The sequence below is a fragment of the Oncorhynchus nerka genome, linkage group LG15 (genome assembly GCF_034236695.1).
Source record: "Oncorhynchus nerka isolate Pitt River linkage group LG15, Oner_Uvic_2.0, whole genome shotgun sequence".
Lineage (NCBI taxonomy): Eukaryota > Metazoa > Chordata > Actinopteri > Salmoniformes > Salmonidae > Oncorhynchus > Oncorhynchus nerka.
The window spans coordinates 58055415-58073216 of NC_088410.1; the positions used below are offsets into that span (position 1 = coordinate 58055415).

General features: G+C 42.0%; 1 protein-coding gene across 2 annotated transcripts in view; it reads left to right on the forward strand.

The window, feature by feature from the left end:
* The window catches only part of cfap20dc (CFAP20 domain containing), an 84248-nt gene extending 69759 nt beyond the window's left edge, over positions 1 to 14489 (forward strand). For both annotated transcript variants that reach the window (XM_029682862.2, XM_029682863.2), the window contains 3 exons: positions 1022 to 1083; positions 11692 to 11795; positions 14055 to 14489. In XM_029682862.2, coding sequence (XP_029538722.1) covers positions 1022 to 1083; positions 11692 to 11795; positions 14055 to 14176 — 288 coding nt within the window. In that variant the 3' untranslated portion in view covers positions 14177 to 14489. The remainder of the gene's footprint in view (positions 1 to 1021; positions 1084 to 11691; positions 11796 to 14054) is intronic.
* Positions 14490 to 17802: the final 3313 nt, after the last annotated feature.

A 17802-nucleotide genomic window follows, 5' to 3' on the forward strand; every position in this document is an offset into this window, starting at 1 on the left:
ACTAATAGTATATATTTTCATCTTGAAGCTGCAGGGGAGATCCACCTCTGGTTTCACAGGGAAGAACTCAAAGAATAAATGGTTTCATGTCCCTTATATAGTGGGAGGTGATAATACAATCATGTTGTTTACACAACAGTTATTTCAATACAGCAACAGTTCCCGGGAACACAGTGGGCTTGTGTTAGGGTGCAGACACACCAGGAGCCTATGAAAAGCATAACACAGAACAATAACATAACCCGTGAGAAGTTACATCAGCTCACCCCAATTCTGCCATGACAGCTTGATGTGCTGTGTTCACATTGCTGCTTTTTCGACTGTAACATCAGTGTCACGCTAGGGTATACTCCGCTCTGTTATACTAGAGAAACAGCGTTTCCGTAGCTAGGGCTGACCGTGAGGACCTGTGGAGAGTAAAATCAACAAACTCTGCATAATCAAAAGAGTAGCTTTATAAGAAGGTGTTGAATTTCACAGTTAGCCGATGTTATGTAATTGCCAGCTGAAAAGTACCAGTGGCCTGGTTTTGGCCCCAAGTGAGAGCAGGTCTGCCAGAGCCATGGCCCGGTGAGACACCGTTGCCGGCCCGCGTAGATGGAAACAGAAAAGTCGTTTGGGTAAAACACTGGGGTAAATCCTTTATGGAAATGTGCCATTATAGAGTCCTGAGATAAATACTGAGAACCTTTGCACTCTGTAGTAACATATGTAGCCACAGCGCCCCCATCAGGCAGCTGAGGGAGGTGCACTGAAGCTTTTTGTTATTACGCAGATTGTGATTTCACATAATACTGTATGAGATCGTTAGAAAAGATAGCAACATGCTAAATGTGTGTGGCGGGTATCTTTTTATGTTATTAGTCTCTGGTGACTGACAGCCTTTAAATTAAAATGTGAGCGGCCAGCCTGCATGTGAGACTGTCTTCTGGGTGCCGAGATTAGAATCTGAATGATTATAGCATCGCTGGTAGATTATGACGTTCTCTTTTCCTCATCCGTTGTGTTCTGTTGTTCTCAGCCGGCCAAACAGGGCCATCACTACCAGAAGGAAATGAACCCACTCTTACACTCCAATCCAAGGTGAGCATACCTCAAATCTTGTCCCCAAAATAAACAACACATAAACAATGTTTTGTCTTTTAAAAAGAGGGCAGAGTTTTTTACATTTATTATTATTTATTTTATTTCACCTTTATTTAACCAGGTAGACTAGTTGAGAACAAGTTCTCATTTAAAACTGCGACCTGGCCAAGAATAAAGCAAAGCAGTTCGACACATACAACAGCACAGAGTTACACATGGAATAAACAAACATACAGTCAATAATACAGTAGAAAAAGTCTATATACAGTGTGCAAATGAGGTAAGATAAGGCAATAAATAGGCCATGGTGGCGAAGTAATTACAATATACCAATTCAACACTGGAGTGATTGATGTGCAGAAGATGAATGTGCAAGTAGAGATACTGGGGTGCAAAGGAGCAAGATTAATAAATAAATACATTATGGGGATGAGGTAGTTAGATGGGCTATTTACAGATGGGCTATGTACAGGTACTGTGATCTGTGAGCTGCTCTGACAGCTGGTGCTTAAAGCTAGTGAGAGAGATATGAGTCTTCTGTTCATTCCAGTCATTGGTAGCAGAGAGCTGGAAGGAAAGGCGGCCAAATGAGGAATTGGCTTTGGGGGTGACCAGTGAGATATAACTTCTGTAGCGCATGCTACGGGTGGGTGCTGCTATGGTGACCAGTGAGCTGAGATAAGGTGGGGCTTTACCTAGCAGAGACTTGTAGATGACCTGGAGCCAGTGGGTTTGGCGATGAGTATGAAGTGAGGGCCAGCCAACAAGAGCGTACAGGTCGCAATGGTGGGTAGTATATGGGGCTTTAGTGACAAAACGGATGGCACTGTGATAGACTGCATCCAATTTGTTGAGTAGAGTGTTGGAGGCTATTTTGTAAATTACATCGCCGAAGTCGAGGATCGGTAGGATGGTCAGTTTTACGAGGGTATATTTGTCAGCATGAGTGAAGGATGCTTTGTTTACGAAATAGGAAGCCGATTCGAGATTTAATTTTGGATTGGAGATGCTTAATGTGAGTCTGGAAGGAGAGTTTACAGTCTAACCAGACACCTAGGTATTTGTAGTTTTTTTTTTATTTAATTTTTTTTTTATTTAATTTTTACCCCTTTTTCTCCACAATTTCGTGGTATCCAATTGTTGTAGTAGCTACTATCTTGTCTCATCGCTACAACTCCCGTACGGGCTCGGGAGAGACGAAGGTTGAAAGTCATGCGTCCTCCGATACACAACCCAACCAGCCGTACTGCTTCTTAACACAGCGCGCATCCAACCCGGAAGCTAGCCGCACCAATGTGTCGGAGGGTACACCGTGCACCTGGCAACCTTGGTTAGCGCGCATGTGCCCGGCCCACCACAGGAGTCGCTGGTGCGCGATGAGACAAGGCAATCCCTACCGACCAAGCCCTCCCTAACCCGGACGACGCTAGGCCAATTGTGCGTCGCCCCACGGACCTCCCGGTCGCGGCCGGTTACGACAGAGCCTGGGCGCGAACCCAGGGACTCTGATGGAGTACAGCTCCCTTAACCACTGCGCCACCCGGGAGGCCAGGTATTTGTAGTTGTCCACATATTCAAAGTCAGAACCGTCCAGAGTAGTTATGCTGGACGGGCGGGCAGGTGCTGGCAGCGATCGGTTGAAGTACATGCTTTTAGTTTTACTTGCATTTAGGATCAGTTGGAGGCAACGAAAGGAGAGTTGTATGGCATTGAAGCTCGCTTGAGCGTGGCTGAGGTGCACCCGTGACCAGCTCGGAAACCAGATTGCATAGCGGAGAAGATACGGTGGGATTCGAAATGGTCGGTAATCTGTTTGTTAACTTGGCTTTCAAAGACCTTAGAAAGGCAGGGTAGGATAGATATAGGTCTGTAACAGTTTGGGTCTAGAGTATCTCCACCTTTGAAGAGGGGGATGACCGCGGCAGCTTTCCAAGATTTGGGGATCTCAGACGATACAAAAGAGAGGTTGAACAGGCTAGTAATAGGGGTTGCAACGGCAGATCATTTTAGAAAGAGAGGGTCCAGATTGTCTAGCCCGGATGATTTGTAGGGTTCCAGATTTTGCCGCTCTTTCAGAACATCAGCTATCTGGATTTGGGTGAAGGAGAAATGGGGAGGATTGGGCGAGTTGCTGTGGGGGGTGCCGGGCAGTTCACCGGGGTAGGGGTAGCCAGGTGGAAAGCATGGCCAGCTATAGAAAAATGCTTATTGAAATTCTCAATTATAGTGGATTCATCAGTGGTGACAGTGTTTCCTAGCCTCAGTGCAGTTGGCAGCTGGGAGGAGGTACTCTTATTCTCCATGGAATTTACAGTGTCCCAGAACTGTTTTGAGTTTGTGCTACAGGATGCAAATTTCTGTTTGAAAAAGCTAGCCTTAGCTTTCTTAACTGCCTGTGTATATTAGTTCCTAACTTCCCTGAAAGTTGCATATCGTGGGGGCTATTTGATGCTAATGCAGTACGCCACAGGATGTTTTTGTGCTGGTCAAGGGCAGTCAGGTCTGGAGTGAACCAAGTGCTGTATCTGTTCCTTGTTCTAATTTTTTTGAATGGAGCATGCTTATTTAAGATGGTGAGGAAGGCACTTTGAAAAAATAACAAGGCATCCTCTACTGATGGAATGAGGTCGATATCATTCCAGGATACCCCTGCCAGGTCGATTAGAAAGGCCTGCTCGCTGAAGTGTTTTTGGGAACGTTTGACAGTGATGAGGGGTGTTCGTTTGACTGCAGACCCTTTACGGATGCAGGCAATGAGGCAGAGGTGTATTTGGAGGGCAAGTAGGATAGATTGATATCTATGAGGGTGCCGTGTTTACGGATTTGGGGTTGTACCTGGTAGGTTCATTGATCATTTGTATGAGAGGGCATCTAGCTTAGATTGTAGGATGGCCCGGGGTGTTAAGCATGTCCCAGTTTAGGTCACCTAGCAGCACGAGCTCTGAAGATAGATGGTGGGCAATCAATTCACATATGGTGTCCAGGGCACAGCTGGGGGCTGAGGGTGGTCTATAGCAAGCGGCAATGGTGAGAGACTTGTTTCTAGAAAGGTGTATTTTTAAAAGTAGAAGCTTGAATTGTTTGGGTACAGACCTGGTTAGTAAGACAGAATTCAGCAGGCTATCTCAGCAGTAGATTGCAACTCCGCCCCCTTTGGCAGTTTCAGGGTTTTTGGTGGTCTTCCTAAACCAGGATTAAGACACGGCTAAGACATTTGGGTTGACAAAGTGTGCTAAAGCAGTGAATAAAACAAACTTAGGGAGGAGGCTTCTAATGTTAACATGCATGAAACCAAGGCTTTTACGGTTACAGAAGTCAACAAATGAGAGCACCTGGGGAATGGGAGTGGAGCTAGGCTCTGCAGGTCCTGGATTACCCTCTACATCACCAGAGGAACAGAGGAGAAGTAGGATATAGGTATGGTTAAAGTCTAATAGAACTGGTCGTCTAGTGCGTTCGGGTCGGAGAGTAAAAGGAGCAGGTTTCTGGGCACGATAGAATAGATTCAAGGCATCATGTACAGACAAAGGTATGGTAGGATGTGAGTACATTGTAGGTAAACCAGGCATTGAGTGATGATGAGAGAAATATTGTCTCTAGAAACATTTAAACCAGGTGATGTCATCGCATAAATGGTTGGTTAAGGCATATTGAGCAGGGCTAGAGGCTCTACAGTGAAATAAAACAATAATCACTAACCAGAACAGTAATGGACAAGGCATATTGACATTAGTGATCATAGGTGATCATAGGGGTCCAGTCAGTGGTTGGGCAGGCTGGAGACACAGCGATTCAGACAGCTAGCAGGCCGGGGCTAGCAAGCTAGCAGATGGGCCTTAGAGGGACGTCGTGATGGAGGAAAGTCTGTTTTTGCCTCGTGTGGTTCCGTCGATAGACCAGTCGTGATGGATTAGTAGGGTTCCGTGTAGCAGAGGGGTTCAATTGGCAAATGGATCTATTCAGCTAACAGTCCAATATGCTCTAGACAGCTAGCTGGCCGCGGCTAGCAGGCTAGCAGATGGTCATTCAGGGGATGTCGCAACGTATGAGCCGGTTGACTAATCCCCTCGAGCAGATTACGTATTAGGTTGGGTGGAGGAGGTTTCATCCTTTTTGAATTTGCTATCAATACGGGTCCTCCGCCAACTGTTTAAAGGTAGCCAATATGTTCAGCCTGTAAATGATGTAACCTCCCTTTCCATCAAATCTCTTCCGTAACGTTATCTATGCTGGGAAATCGGGGAGGTAGGTAGCCTAGTGCTTAGAGCGTTGGGCCAGTAACCAAAAGGTTACTGGATTGAATCCCCTGACAAGGTACAAATCTGTTGTTCTGCCCCTGACCAAGGCAGTTAACCCACTGTTCCCCAGTAGGCCGTCATTGTAAATAAGAATTTGTTCTTAACTGACTTGCCTAGTTAAATAAAGAATAAATGAAATAATTCACTGATCCTGAAGTGAGAATGGATGTATGGTGCGTTCATTCTATCTGTCCATTCAGAATCAGTCAAGAGACCCAGGGCATGGAACCCTTCCTGACAAGTGTATGAAACCGTACACAACATGTAAATATGAACACATACTAACAGATTCCCACCTGTAGCAGTGCGTCAGTGTCTCATTAGCCAAGGCTGTCCCAGATGATTAGCACCGAGTTAGTTAGTGTTTCCGTTGGCGCAGGGCCCAAACACACAGAGGTCTAATACACCAGTCACCTGGCTGTCATCACCTGGGCTTGGGTCTGGCTCACCTCACCTCATCTTACAGGATGCCATTGCCATTACTCATTAGAGCTCTTCTTGTCATCCTCTCTGCTCGCCTCTCAATTAGATGCAGGGCTGTTGTCACTCATTAGCACACAACCCGCTCTCTCGCTCGCTCTGTCTTTATGTTTTCAAATTCTTTGTGGGTCTCTCTCTCCCTTTCTCTCTTTCCGTCTCTCTCTCTCTGAGGACACACGTGCAGCGCCACCAACATGTTACAAAGGATGACAAAAGTGTTGCATCACCTGTCTCCAGGTTGAATTATGCATTGTTCCTGTTGGCTCAAACATGTCTGATTTATTGATGAAAGGCAGGGAAGGCTTCCTGGTGTATATATCTCTGTCCCCATGATGTATTATGTGCTCCTTTGTGGTGTTAAACCACATGACTGTTGAATGAACCTGGCAACAAAATTGCAGTCACCTAGTGTTTTTCAGGTACAATTTTGTTTGTATTATACTTCTGTTTCATTTCACTCAAGTTCACTAAACCTTCTGTCCTTGAGACTGTCTGTGTCTTTCAAATGTTCAGACTGAGTGCTTCTGTTTCTGCTTGACTGCGCCCTGAGGCAGATTTGAGTACACTCTTAGAAAAAAAAGTGCTATCTAGAACCTAAAAGGGATCCCATAGAACCGTGTTTTCTAAGAGTGTACTCAAGTATAGGCTTATATTTTTTAAGTATAGGCTTGTTAACCGAACCCTATCCACTAGTGGCCTGTATTTACTACAGCAATACTACCAACACTATATAGCTGATGACTGAATGTGTGTTACTGTATTCAAGTACAGCTGCAGTGGATCTGAGAGGTGTGGGATGTGGCACGACAACCAGCTTTAATTATCTCTCTGTCAGTGGAAATCTAGTCTGTTCTTTCTCTTCTCCTCTCTTTTATTCTTTCTTTCTTTTGTATTCAGACAGACCCCCAAAGGTGTTTTGTGTTCTGAAAGCCCAAAAGTGAAATCTTCGGTCTTAAGTGTCCTGACTGGCACCGTTGTCTGCAAGGCTCCACTGTTCAGTTATTTGGAGTGGTAAAGTTTGACAGTTGAAACGGTGCTGCTGCTCCCTGCTGTAGTTTTGTCAGTGCTTTTCTGACACATTTACCATGTTCCACTGTGTGTGATATCTGTGCCTTCTGCCTCTGGCTGGTAAACAAGCGTTGCATCTCCTAAACACCCTGTCATGGAGAAATGGAGATATTCTCACTGAAGATAGAATCTGATGCATTCTCACTGAACACAGAATCATCTTTTTACAAAGTCTATTTTCAAAAGAGATAGAAGTGCCAACATCCGTTTCCTTTCGTCTCCAGCTCCAAGCACAGATGTACTGTAGGAGTATACCCAGCAAACCAGGAATATTGGCAGAACATTAGCTAAGATTACCATGAAGTTCTAGTTAGGGTTTTTTCTAACATCAGGATGACAACATCTCAAAATCTTTCAAATAAAGTTTTGATTAAAAAAAATAAAAAAATAGGTTTGAAATTAAATGTTCTCTTAACATAAAAAATATTTTAAAAATCCCAGCAAATCAACGTTTTAAAGAACTCAGACAGGCTGTTCTGTCAACATCAAACTCGTTTTTTGTGCAATCCGATACAAATATTATCTGAATGTCAGCACAACTGGACAGTTTTTCTGTTTGTTTGTTTTTTGTGTGTGTTTTTGGAACCTCTCTTGTCATATCCCCACAATGTTCTCACCTAAATAAGTATTTTAGGTACTTTTAAAGAACAGACTAAATGTGTTCTGGGAACGTTCCGGCAACATCGGGCTTATGTTTTATACAAACATTGTATAATCATCAGCACAACTGGACAGTTTTTGTGTTATGAGAACATTTGCCGCAACCTAACGAATGTTCTGGGAACCTCTGCAGAACCAATTTTGGTTTGCTGGGTACACTATAGATAATGTTTTTGTTTTTTTACACTAACCTCAAGGTAAAATACTTACTAAAAGGGACCTTCATCTTCTGTCAGGTAAAAAAAAAGGCTAATTTATTTCCTCCCATCTCCAGTTCACTTTTATGCCATGAATATAATGACTTAACAATTCAATCTACAGTCTCTCGTCCAGTCCCACTTAACAATTTCCTCTCCCTGCAGGTAGGTAGCTGCTGTCTGCAGCGTTGAGCTGCGTTGTCCTTGAAAATAGCTTCCATTAAATCTGCCTGTGCTTTGTGCCTCCCAGTGTGGACTCAGAGGGAAGTGGGAGGTTGTAAATGGCTCCGGTAGGGGAAGGAAATATTATTTGGAATATATTTGATTTTAGCTTCGGTTTGGAGAAGAAGTGATGATGTATTTCTAAGGGACACAATGGGGGAGGGTTACTATCTAGTCCTTGAAGTTGAAATTGAAAATCAAGTAGGATCTATATCTGACAGAGGTATAGAATTGCTGTATTTGTGAGTGTGTTGATAGATGTATTTACAAAAAACTAACTCAGTGGAAGCATGCTGTTTTCCCAGTTTAGAGATTGAAATTCGAGACATCCATATTTTACCTAAATGTATTCCGCAGCCACACTGTTATAATGGAGGAGAGAGTTACACATCTCAGTCAAGTGATGATATCATATCAACTTATAGTCACTGTTCATTTTGAATATCAAAGATCAGAGCTAACTGGTGGAAGAGAAGGGGAAACCAAGACATAGAGGAAAGCAACTTTACCGCTCCAATGGAAAATACTTCTTAGCTGTTATAACGTTCACAAATGTCCTAAAACCTGTGGACAGTTTACTTTCGGATGTGTTCAAACTATTAGTGACTTACTTGACTCATTCATTTTAGCTCCTAGTTGAACAACTGGCCTCAAGCCATCAGTAAGACAGGGTCTTTTTGAGATTGTCAACTAGGAATCAACTTCAACCATAAAGGTGCCGTTCTGAAAGTCAAGAGTTTAGGAGACAGGGGGCCAAAAGTAGTGGGAAGGAGATAGCCTTTGGTTCAGTTCTGTCTGTTGCATTGACCTCTGATATAAATGGGAGAGAGAGCCCTGCTGGTAGCAGTACGGTGACACACACAACACACACACAAATATACACACACACACACACACACGCTGATGCAGTCTGCAGTGCTCCTTCACCCTCATCTCTCGTGTGTAGGAGGAAGAGTATTGCTCCTCTCAGTACGTCTGTCCCCCAGCAGTACAAGGTATAATACTGTCCCTCTGACTGTCACAAAGACTAGTGACACTCAATTTTAACAATTAAATCCATTTTAATCCCACTTTGAAACATGATGCCACTTTGAAAATAAATTAAACCTTCGAGAAGAAAATAAGTTTAACTCAAAACTTCATAAACCTCCCATGATGTTCTCTGAAGCAACTTTTATCCTGAGGCAAAGAAAGTACAAAAACATTGAAGACTAGCTTAAAGGCGATACTTGTCTGGATGGTGTCTAATGTAGTAATTTACTATACAATGATACTGTCTTGCCTCTTTTTCTCCAGTTTCCACCATACATCACTATATACTTACATTTAATTGTTTAATTTCTAACTCCAACGGTAGTGCTGGAAGGGGAGAATGGAGCACAGGGAAGGCAGTATACGGGCCTCTTGCATATAAACTGAGTTTAAATGTATTTGGCTAAAGTGTATGTAAACTTCTGACTTCAACTGTATATTTGGCCTTGTGTTTCAGGTAATTGTCCTGCTGAAAGGTGAATTTGTATCCCAGTGTCTGTTAGAAAGCTGACTGAACCAAGTTTTCCTCTAGGATTTTGCCTGTGCTTAGCTCGATTCCGTTTATTATTTTTTCGCCTCAAAAAAAATCCCTAGTCCTTGTCGATGACAACCATACCCATAACATGATGCAGCCACCACCATGCTTGAAAATATGAAGAGTGATACTCAGTGATGTGTTGTGTTGGATTTGCCTTGTATTAAGTACAAAACATAATTTCTTTGGCAATTTTTTTTGCGGAGTTACTTTAGTGCCTTATTGTAAACAGGATGCATGTATGTGGTTGAATCTGTGCTTGAAATTCACTACTCAACTGAGAGACCTTACGTGTGTGTGGTATGTGTGGGGTACAGAGATGGGATAATCATTTTAAAATCATGTTAAACACTATTATTGCACACAGAGTGAGTCCATGCAACTTATTATCTCACTTGTTAAGCAAATGTATTTAGGCTTACTATATTCAAGGGGTTGAATAATTATTGACTCAAGACATTTTAGCTTTTCATTTTAAGGAACCACACATGCGGAGATCATCTGTTCACCTACTTTGCGTCTCAAAGACATGGCTGTTGGAACCAAAAATCTCAAATTTGGACTCATCAAACCAAAGGACAGATTTCCACCGGTCCAATGTCCATTGCTCGTGTTTCTTGGCCCAAGCAAGTCTCTTCTTTATTATTGATGTCCTTTAGTAGTGGTTTCTTTGCAGCAAATCGAACATGAAGGCCTGATTCACACAGTCTCCTCTGAACAGTTGATGTTGAGATGTGTCTGTTACTTGAACTCTGTGAAGCATTTATTTGGGGTGCAATCTGAGGTGCAGTTAACTCTAATGAACTTACCCTCTGCAGCAAAGGTAACTCTTGGTCTTCCTTTCCTGTGGCGGTCCTCATGAGAGCCAGTTTCATCATAGCACTTGATGGTTTTTGTGACTGCCCTTGAAGAAACTTTCAAAGTTCATGAAATTTTACGCATTGTCTGACCTTCACGTCTTAAAGTAATGATGGACTGTCATTTCTCTTTGCTTATTTGAGCTGTTCATGCCATAATATGGACTTGGTCTTTTACCAAATAGGGCTATCTTCTGTATACCATCCGTACCTTATTGGCTCAAACGCATTAAGAAGGAAAGAAATTCCACAAATGAACTTTTAACAAGGCACATCTTTTAATGGAAATGCATTCCAGGTGACTACCCAATGTAGTTGGTTGAGAGAATGACAAGAGTGTGCAAAGCTGTCATCAATGCAAAGGCTTGCTACTTTGAAGAATCTCAAATATAAAATATATTTTGATTTGTTTAACACTTTTTTGGTTACTACATGATTCCATATGTGTTATTTCATCGTTTTGATGTCTTCACTATTATTCTACAATGTAGGAAATAGTCAAAAGAAAGAAAAATCCTTGAATTAACAAGTGTATCCAAACTTTTGATTGGTACTGTGGTGTACAGACACTTGTGTGAAATCACAGCATGTGTCTGTGATGGTTCTCGGTTGTTGAGCCCGTTAAGAACAGAACAGAGGAGATGGGCTGGGAGGCCCAAGGGCAGTGGATGGGGAGGTTAGTGATGGCCCATGGTGGTCTAGTCTAAAGAACAAAAGAGATGGGAGGCTTTAGTGGGCCTCATGGAAAGATCATCAGGTGCGATCCCTACAGTATTTTATTTATTTTATTTCACCTTTATTTAACCAGGTAGGCTAGTTGAGAACAAGTTCTCATTTACAACTGCGACCTGACCAAGATAAAGCACAGCAGTTCGACACATACAACAGCACAGAGTTACACATGGAATAAACAAACATACAGTCAATAATACAGTAGAAAAATCTATATACAGCATGTGCAAATGAGGTAAGATAAGAGAGGTATAAGGCAATAAATAGGCCATGGTGGCGAAGTAATTACAATATAGCAATTAAACACTAGAATGGTAGAATATATTCTTGCCTCCCAAATCTCTTTGATTGGTGTTGGTAACAGGGATGGGAGTTTCCTGATTGATTAAAACTGTCCTCCTTTTTTGACATTATCCGCTATTCACAAATTGTTAATTGACCTACACTGCAACTAATATTATGAATTCCTAATTGTCTGATAGCATCTCTGTAGTGATGACTGTTCTGATGCCTATTGCCTCTAGGGAATGGATGGATGTCCTCAGCCCTCCCATTATTCCTCCTAGCCAGAAAAAAGGGAAGGGGTCAGAGGGCACAAGGGACCATCGGAGTGGACCCCCGACCAGAGGTGCAGGCTTGGCTCAACACCTCCAACACCAAACTCCTTGTCCTACACACACACACACACACACACATACACGTAAACCTATAGAATCCATATTGTTTTTATTGTTCTCAGAAACCTGTGAAATGGCACCACCGTCACATTCTGCTAATGGAAATGTTTCACAGGTGTCAGAAGTTAGGCAGGCTGAAATGTTAAGGCTCTCTTTAAAGAAGACACAGGGTGGAAACGAGGCAGAGCAAGGAGACCCAAAAAAACTAGGAGCAATTAGGGCTATAGATCCCAGGAGGCTGCAGCTTTCTGTTCTCCCCGTGACTCCACAGGTCAGAGACAGTCTCGTTACAAGGCTGCGCTTCCAAAGACACGCCTGCCGGGGTTAATTGGCAAAACCTTTCCAATTTACAACATAATTTTAAACCTCTGACACATTGTGTCTCATAATTAGTTTTCATTATCATCCATTGGAGTTTCCAATTAGACACAATGTTTCTCCCAGAGCATTCCATTACCTTTTTAAGTAGTTAACTGCCCGTCAATTTAACAACTAAAATAATGGCGGTTAAAGCAAGGGGTTGGAAATTACATCACCTTTTTTATTTAACAGCTTTCAGAATGTGTCTGTGCGTTATTCTGAGGTATGAGGATCCTAAACGTGGCTGTGCTGATTGATGTGAAGAGAGTGTCTGAAATGGCAGAGGAGAAGTTAAGATTCACCTGGGTCCCAAGGTCAGCAGACCCTTACAGCCTCCCAGGAACCATTTAAGTCCACTAAATAGTTCTGTTCACAGGGTAGTAGGGGTACAGATTCATGGCTTACACTGCTCGGGTCTGGTGTTGGCCGTCTCTTCAGTCGTGCACTTACAGTTCATACACGGTCTTGTTCAGTTCTCGCCAAAAGGAATATTTCCTCAGAGGAAATCGGAACGCTTGTTCAGTCCAAAGGAGGCTGGTGGGAGGAGCTATAGGAGGATGGGCTCATTGTAATGGCTGGGATGGAGTAAATGGAACAGAGTCAAACGTGGTTTCCATATGTTTGATGTGTTTGATATAGGGTTGCAAAAAGAGGGTATATTATTGGAAACTTTCTAAGTTTACCAGTAAACTACCAGAATTTTGGTATATTTCAAGGATTTTACGTGATCTATCACAAGACATCTAGTGGCCCTTTTGGGTACTTCAAATTATCACAGGTGTCTGTAATAATCACGTGTAAAATATATTAAATAAGATGATTTTAAAATAAAAATAGAATGGCAAAGCTGTAAAACATTATCTTAAATATAAACCATCAACTTAGTGAACACCATTGGTGTTTATTATGAGGGTTTCAGCATGAAATATCCTTTATATATATTTTACACATTTGATTTATTTTACTATGCCAATATGTATTTGATGTCAATATTTTGGCGTCAAAATGGTGGCAGTTGTGAACCCAGTCAACAGTTAGAAGAGTTGCAGAGTTAATTGAAAATAACGCCATTGTTTTTCATTAATTAGGCTATTTCTCTTGAATGATGTGGTCTATCCACTAGAAACTCATGGACAATATGGACACAGATATAATAAAATAATACTATATATGAATTTTTAAAAAGTTATTCAGGTATAAATTAGCAAAGTTAATTACACAACTTTGGTCAATTCCAGGTAGCTTTACAACCCTAGTTTGATGCCGTTGCATTTATTCAATTTCAGCCATTACAATGAGCCCGTTCTCCTATAGCTCCTCCCACCAGCCTCCTCTGGTTCAGTTGTACTCTTCTATTTATATATGGGGGGTAATTTATAATGTAGCGCGCTAAATGACCGAGTGGCGCAGCGTTCTAAGGCACTGCATCTCCGTGCTAGAGGCATCACTGCAGACCCTGGTTCGATCCCTGGCTGTATCACAACTGGCCGTGATCGGGAGTCCCATAGGGCGGCACACTAATTGGCCCAGTGTCGTCCTGGTTAGGGGAGGCCGGGGTAGGCCATCATTGTAAATAAGAATTTGTTCTTAACTGACTTGCCTAGTTAAATAAAGGTTCAAATAAAAACATGTAAATGCCACCTTTGCAATCTCATCAAAAGGTTTGGCACTTCTGAGAAAAAAAATGACAAAGGAAATAAAAAGGGTTGGACCTCTTAATGTAACCGGTTAAGGTGTTGGAAATTGGAATAGTAGGGAGCCAGGTTGACGTCCCAGTCGGGCTACCCCCCCTGGTGTATGTGCATGTTATGGTATGTCATAACTGCATGTTCCTCCTGTTTGTGTTTCAGGGGCTGATGGATCAGTGAATGGGGGAAATGAGGACGAGGAGGAGTACCTGAATCTGCTCTATGATCCCTCTCTTAACTGCTACTTTGATCCCCAGTCTGGGAAATACTATGAGCTGGTTTAATTCATCAAGCTTTTTGATGAGCAAAATGCAGGAAAAGAACAGAACAGGCATGTTCACTACTGGAAAAATATATATTTTTTTGTTTTACTTAATTACGCTTTTCTGAACTATTAACGAGCCTTAGAAAATATTTATACCATTCTGTTATCCCCGGTTGTATTTAATATGGAATGGTGAGGATGCTCTTGTAATTAATTGTTTATACAGTGACTTTTTTAAGTGTTCTGTACTGTATAGTGTGTATGCAGTAGTGTGTGTGTCATGTGTGTCCTCTACACATATTTGTGATTAAACGTGTTTGCTTTACCCTTGGCTCAAATGTTTTTGTCCTTTGTTCAATTTAAGTGGTTAGACTTAGCCAGGGGCGGACTGGGAGAAGAATTTGGCCCTGGCATTGGATCCACGCCAGCCCACGTCACTGTGTGCGCCGCCAACTCGCCGTATCTGTCTCAGCATCTTCTCTGCTGTCACTCTGTGCTTCTTCTTGTTCTCTGTTTGTCTTGCCTGCCTGCTTGACCCTTATACATTATAAAAGCCAAGCCAATGATTTAGGCTGTATTGCAGATGAGTGCCTGTCCAATGTGTTCCCCTGAATCAACAGTAAGTGTTAATTACTATTACAGGGCATCAGACTAACATTTCCCCTGGTGGCACTGGTGCCACTAACTTTTACAGTTGGTGGTACCAGCCCATGTTTTAGTCTGACCCAAATCATGAGCAATCATCTTATAAAGTAATTCATAGTGCTTTATTAATATTAAGAAGTATAATATATAGACTACTGAGGTAGGCCTATTCAAGAAATTAGTTGTTTCACCTAATATGTCCAAGAAATACATATTTTGGTGTGTGTCAATTTCAACCAGCCCATCTAACAATACAATTATCCAGCCCATCTGGCATTTTCCAGAAGTGCCAGATGGCCAATCCGCCCCTGGACTTTGCCTACACAAGACTTACAAGACAAATCAGGACTGCACTTAAATAGATTATCTTCATTTTTCCTGCATTCACTCTATTACTATGGACAATACGTTACTGTTGATTTCACTGCTTATAAAATGTTAATATTATATTATAAACATTTATTTCAGACAATTTCCCCCAAAATATATTCCTACAATTTATGCAGCTGTTTCATGGAATTTGTACTCTTCCCCATTCAAGAAACATGCAAAACTCAATCATGCAATACAGCCTACCTTTACAATCTTGTACTCTCGAACTTCCCTAAATAAGGCATTCCACCTCCTCCAATCAGAAAAGCCTTTCGTTTCCACGTAAACAGGTGAAAAACCCAACCAGGAAGTAAACAATAATGGCGATGACTTCAAGAAAAATAGTTTCTAATGTTTTTAAACTATTTATTATTTTCTTTATTCAACAAACACTTTGTGAGAGACCCACCACTAGTTTATCTTCAACCCAGAAGTTATCGGAGGACAGGAATGAGATCCATATGAGAAGTGTCACCCCCACCAAGTCGTCAACTCAACAGGTGAAGTAGCTGTAGCTATCCGTTGTCTGTCAATGTAATCGTTGTTGACAGTTGTACATATGCGCATACCTAGGCATTCGGTTAAATGGCAATCACATTTGTGACATTTCATTTCTCAAATTAAATTCCATATCTTTGTCATTCAATAGGCAAGACTGCACCCGGGGGTCATTGCAGCTGTGATATTCGTTACATTTGCTGCAGTTCTTGCTGCCGTTTTTATCATCAGAAAATACTGCTTTCCCCGCAGGTATTTGTGATATTGATATGGATCATCAATAGAGCTGTGTTGGCCTTTCTATTTTAGATCATTATAGATCTTAATATCATGAAAGACAACATCAAACATGTTGCCTGCCTGGAGGTCCAGTATTCTGGATGTTGGCTGCATGTCAATATGAATGTAGCCTTTTAAGGATTTATGATTGCCTTCATGAGGTTGTTCATTATGCTCATTTTGTTATGTTATTTCATCAATGAGTAAACTTGCTTATCAAGTGTAGTGCCCAGGGTACTATCATAATGAACTGCTTAAGTCATAGTCTCAATAATAAATAATGTAAATGCTAAACAGTGTTTTCTTTTCAGCGAGACCACATACAGGTACTCAGTGCTGAGGCGGATGGAGGCTGAGGGGTCAGGAGGGACTGAGGAGGAGGAGGAGGACGGGCCCGGGCCCTACACACTGGGGGAGGACTCTGATGAGGTTGGTGGACCTGGTCCTGTGTCTGTCATCCTCCTCGTCACTATAGTGGTATAGGGTGAAGTTGCCCCAGGACTCTTGGGTCAGTTTTGCATTTTCCCTACTGATGATTAAGGTTAGGATTGGGGGAAGAGAAGCTGATCCTAGATTTGCATCTTGGGGAAACATTACCCCTGAGCCACTATAGTCTACTCCAGAACACCTTAATCAGGGGATGGGGAAAATGACATTTTAGAGACTAGAAAAGTTTTGGCAACACCTAAGTTATACCATAGGCTATACGATAGTAATTTTACCTGCATGGACAGTACTTGGCTGCTAAACATTGGGACATGACACGCCATTTATTTCATAGGCCTAGCCTACTATATATTTTTTTGTGGGTTTGTGGGTGTTTTTGCTGTGATAAGAGATCTAGTCGTGTCTTTCTTCTCTTTTCTCCCCTCCAACAGGATATGTTGGAGTGAATCATCACTCGGATGACACTGCTCTGCGCTCAGGTTAGCTGAGGTCGACTGTGAAGTGCGTGCGTGTGCGTGCGTGCATTCGCTAAGCAGTTACCTCTTCTTCTCCTTGCACCCCCTTCCAGTCTACACGCCCCCGAAATGGCCGGGCTCTTTTGCATTGACTAGTTACAACAGGGCTATTATCCACTGATGCTGGTTCTAATTCAGGGAATTGTTGTCATGACATGCATACCTTATTCTACACATCTAGACTGTTAATAATATTTGTAAATATATAACCGATACCAATGGCAAGCAGACCAAGATAACCATTCTTCACAAGTATAGAAGCTGTGTCTGCACTGTATACCGCAATCAACTCGTTCTATTTGTTACTGACCTCTTCATGCACTGTTTCGGTTGTTGAGTATTGTTGTGTCATCTTTAAGTATTATTCACACATTTAATGTAAAGTATGTGGTACTATGTTAACGTAACACAGCGGCCCAGGTTTTGTCTTTAAGACACAAGCTGTTGTGGTTACGTCCTTTAATTATTATTATTTTTTTGTCATTTAGCTCTTATCCAGAGCGACTTACAGTAGTGAGTGCATACGTTTTTCGTTGTATATTTTCTTTTTTTTATATTGTATAAACATGTTATATAAATGTATTTCCCCCTGAGCAGAAATGAATTTGTCAATCAATCAATCAATCAAATGTATTTATAAAGCCCTTCTTACATCAGCTAATGTCACAAAGTGCTGCACGGAAACCCAGCCTAAAACCCCAAACAGCAAGCAATACAGGCGTAGAAGCATGTGTTTGCCGTTCTGTGTTTAGTGTTTGCCGTTCTGTTTTGTGTTTGCCCTTCTGCACTTTGAAATTAAATCATGTATCGTTACTGTGAGTTTCTACAGTGCTTATCAATAAAGAGACGCTCTGCTCACCTGGCATTATCAACCACACCCCCACACCTG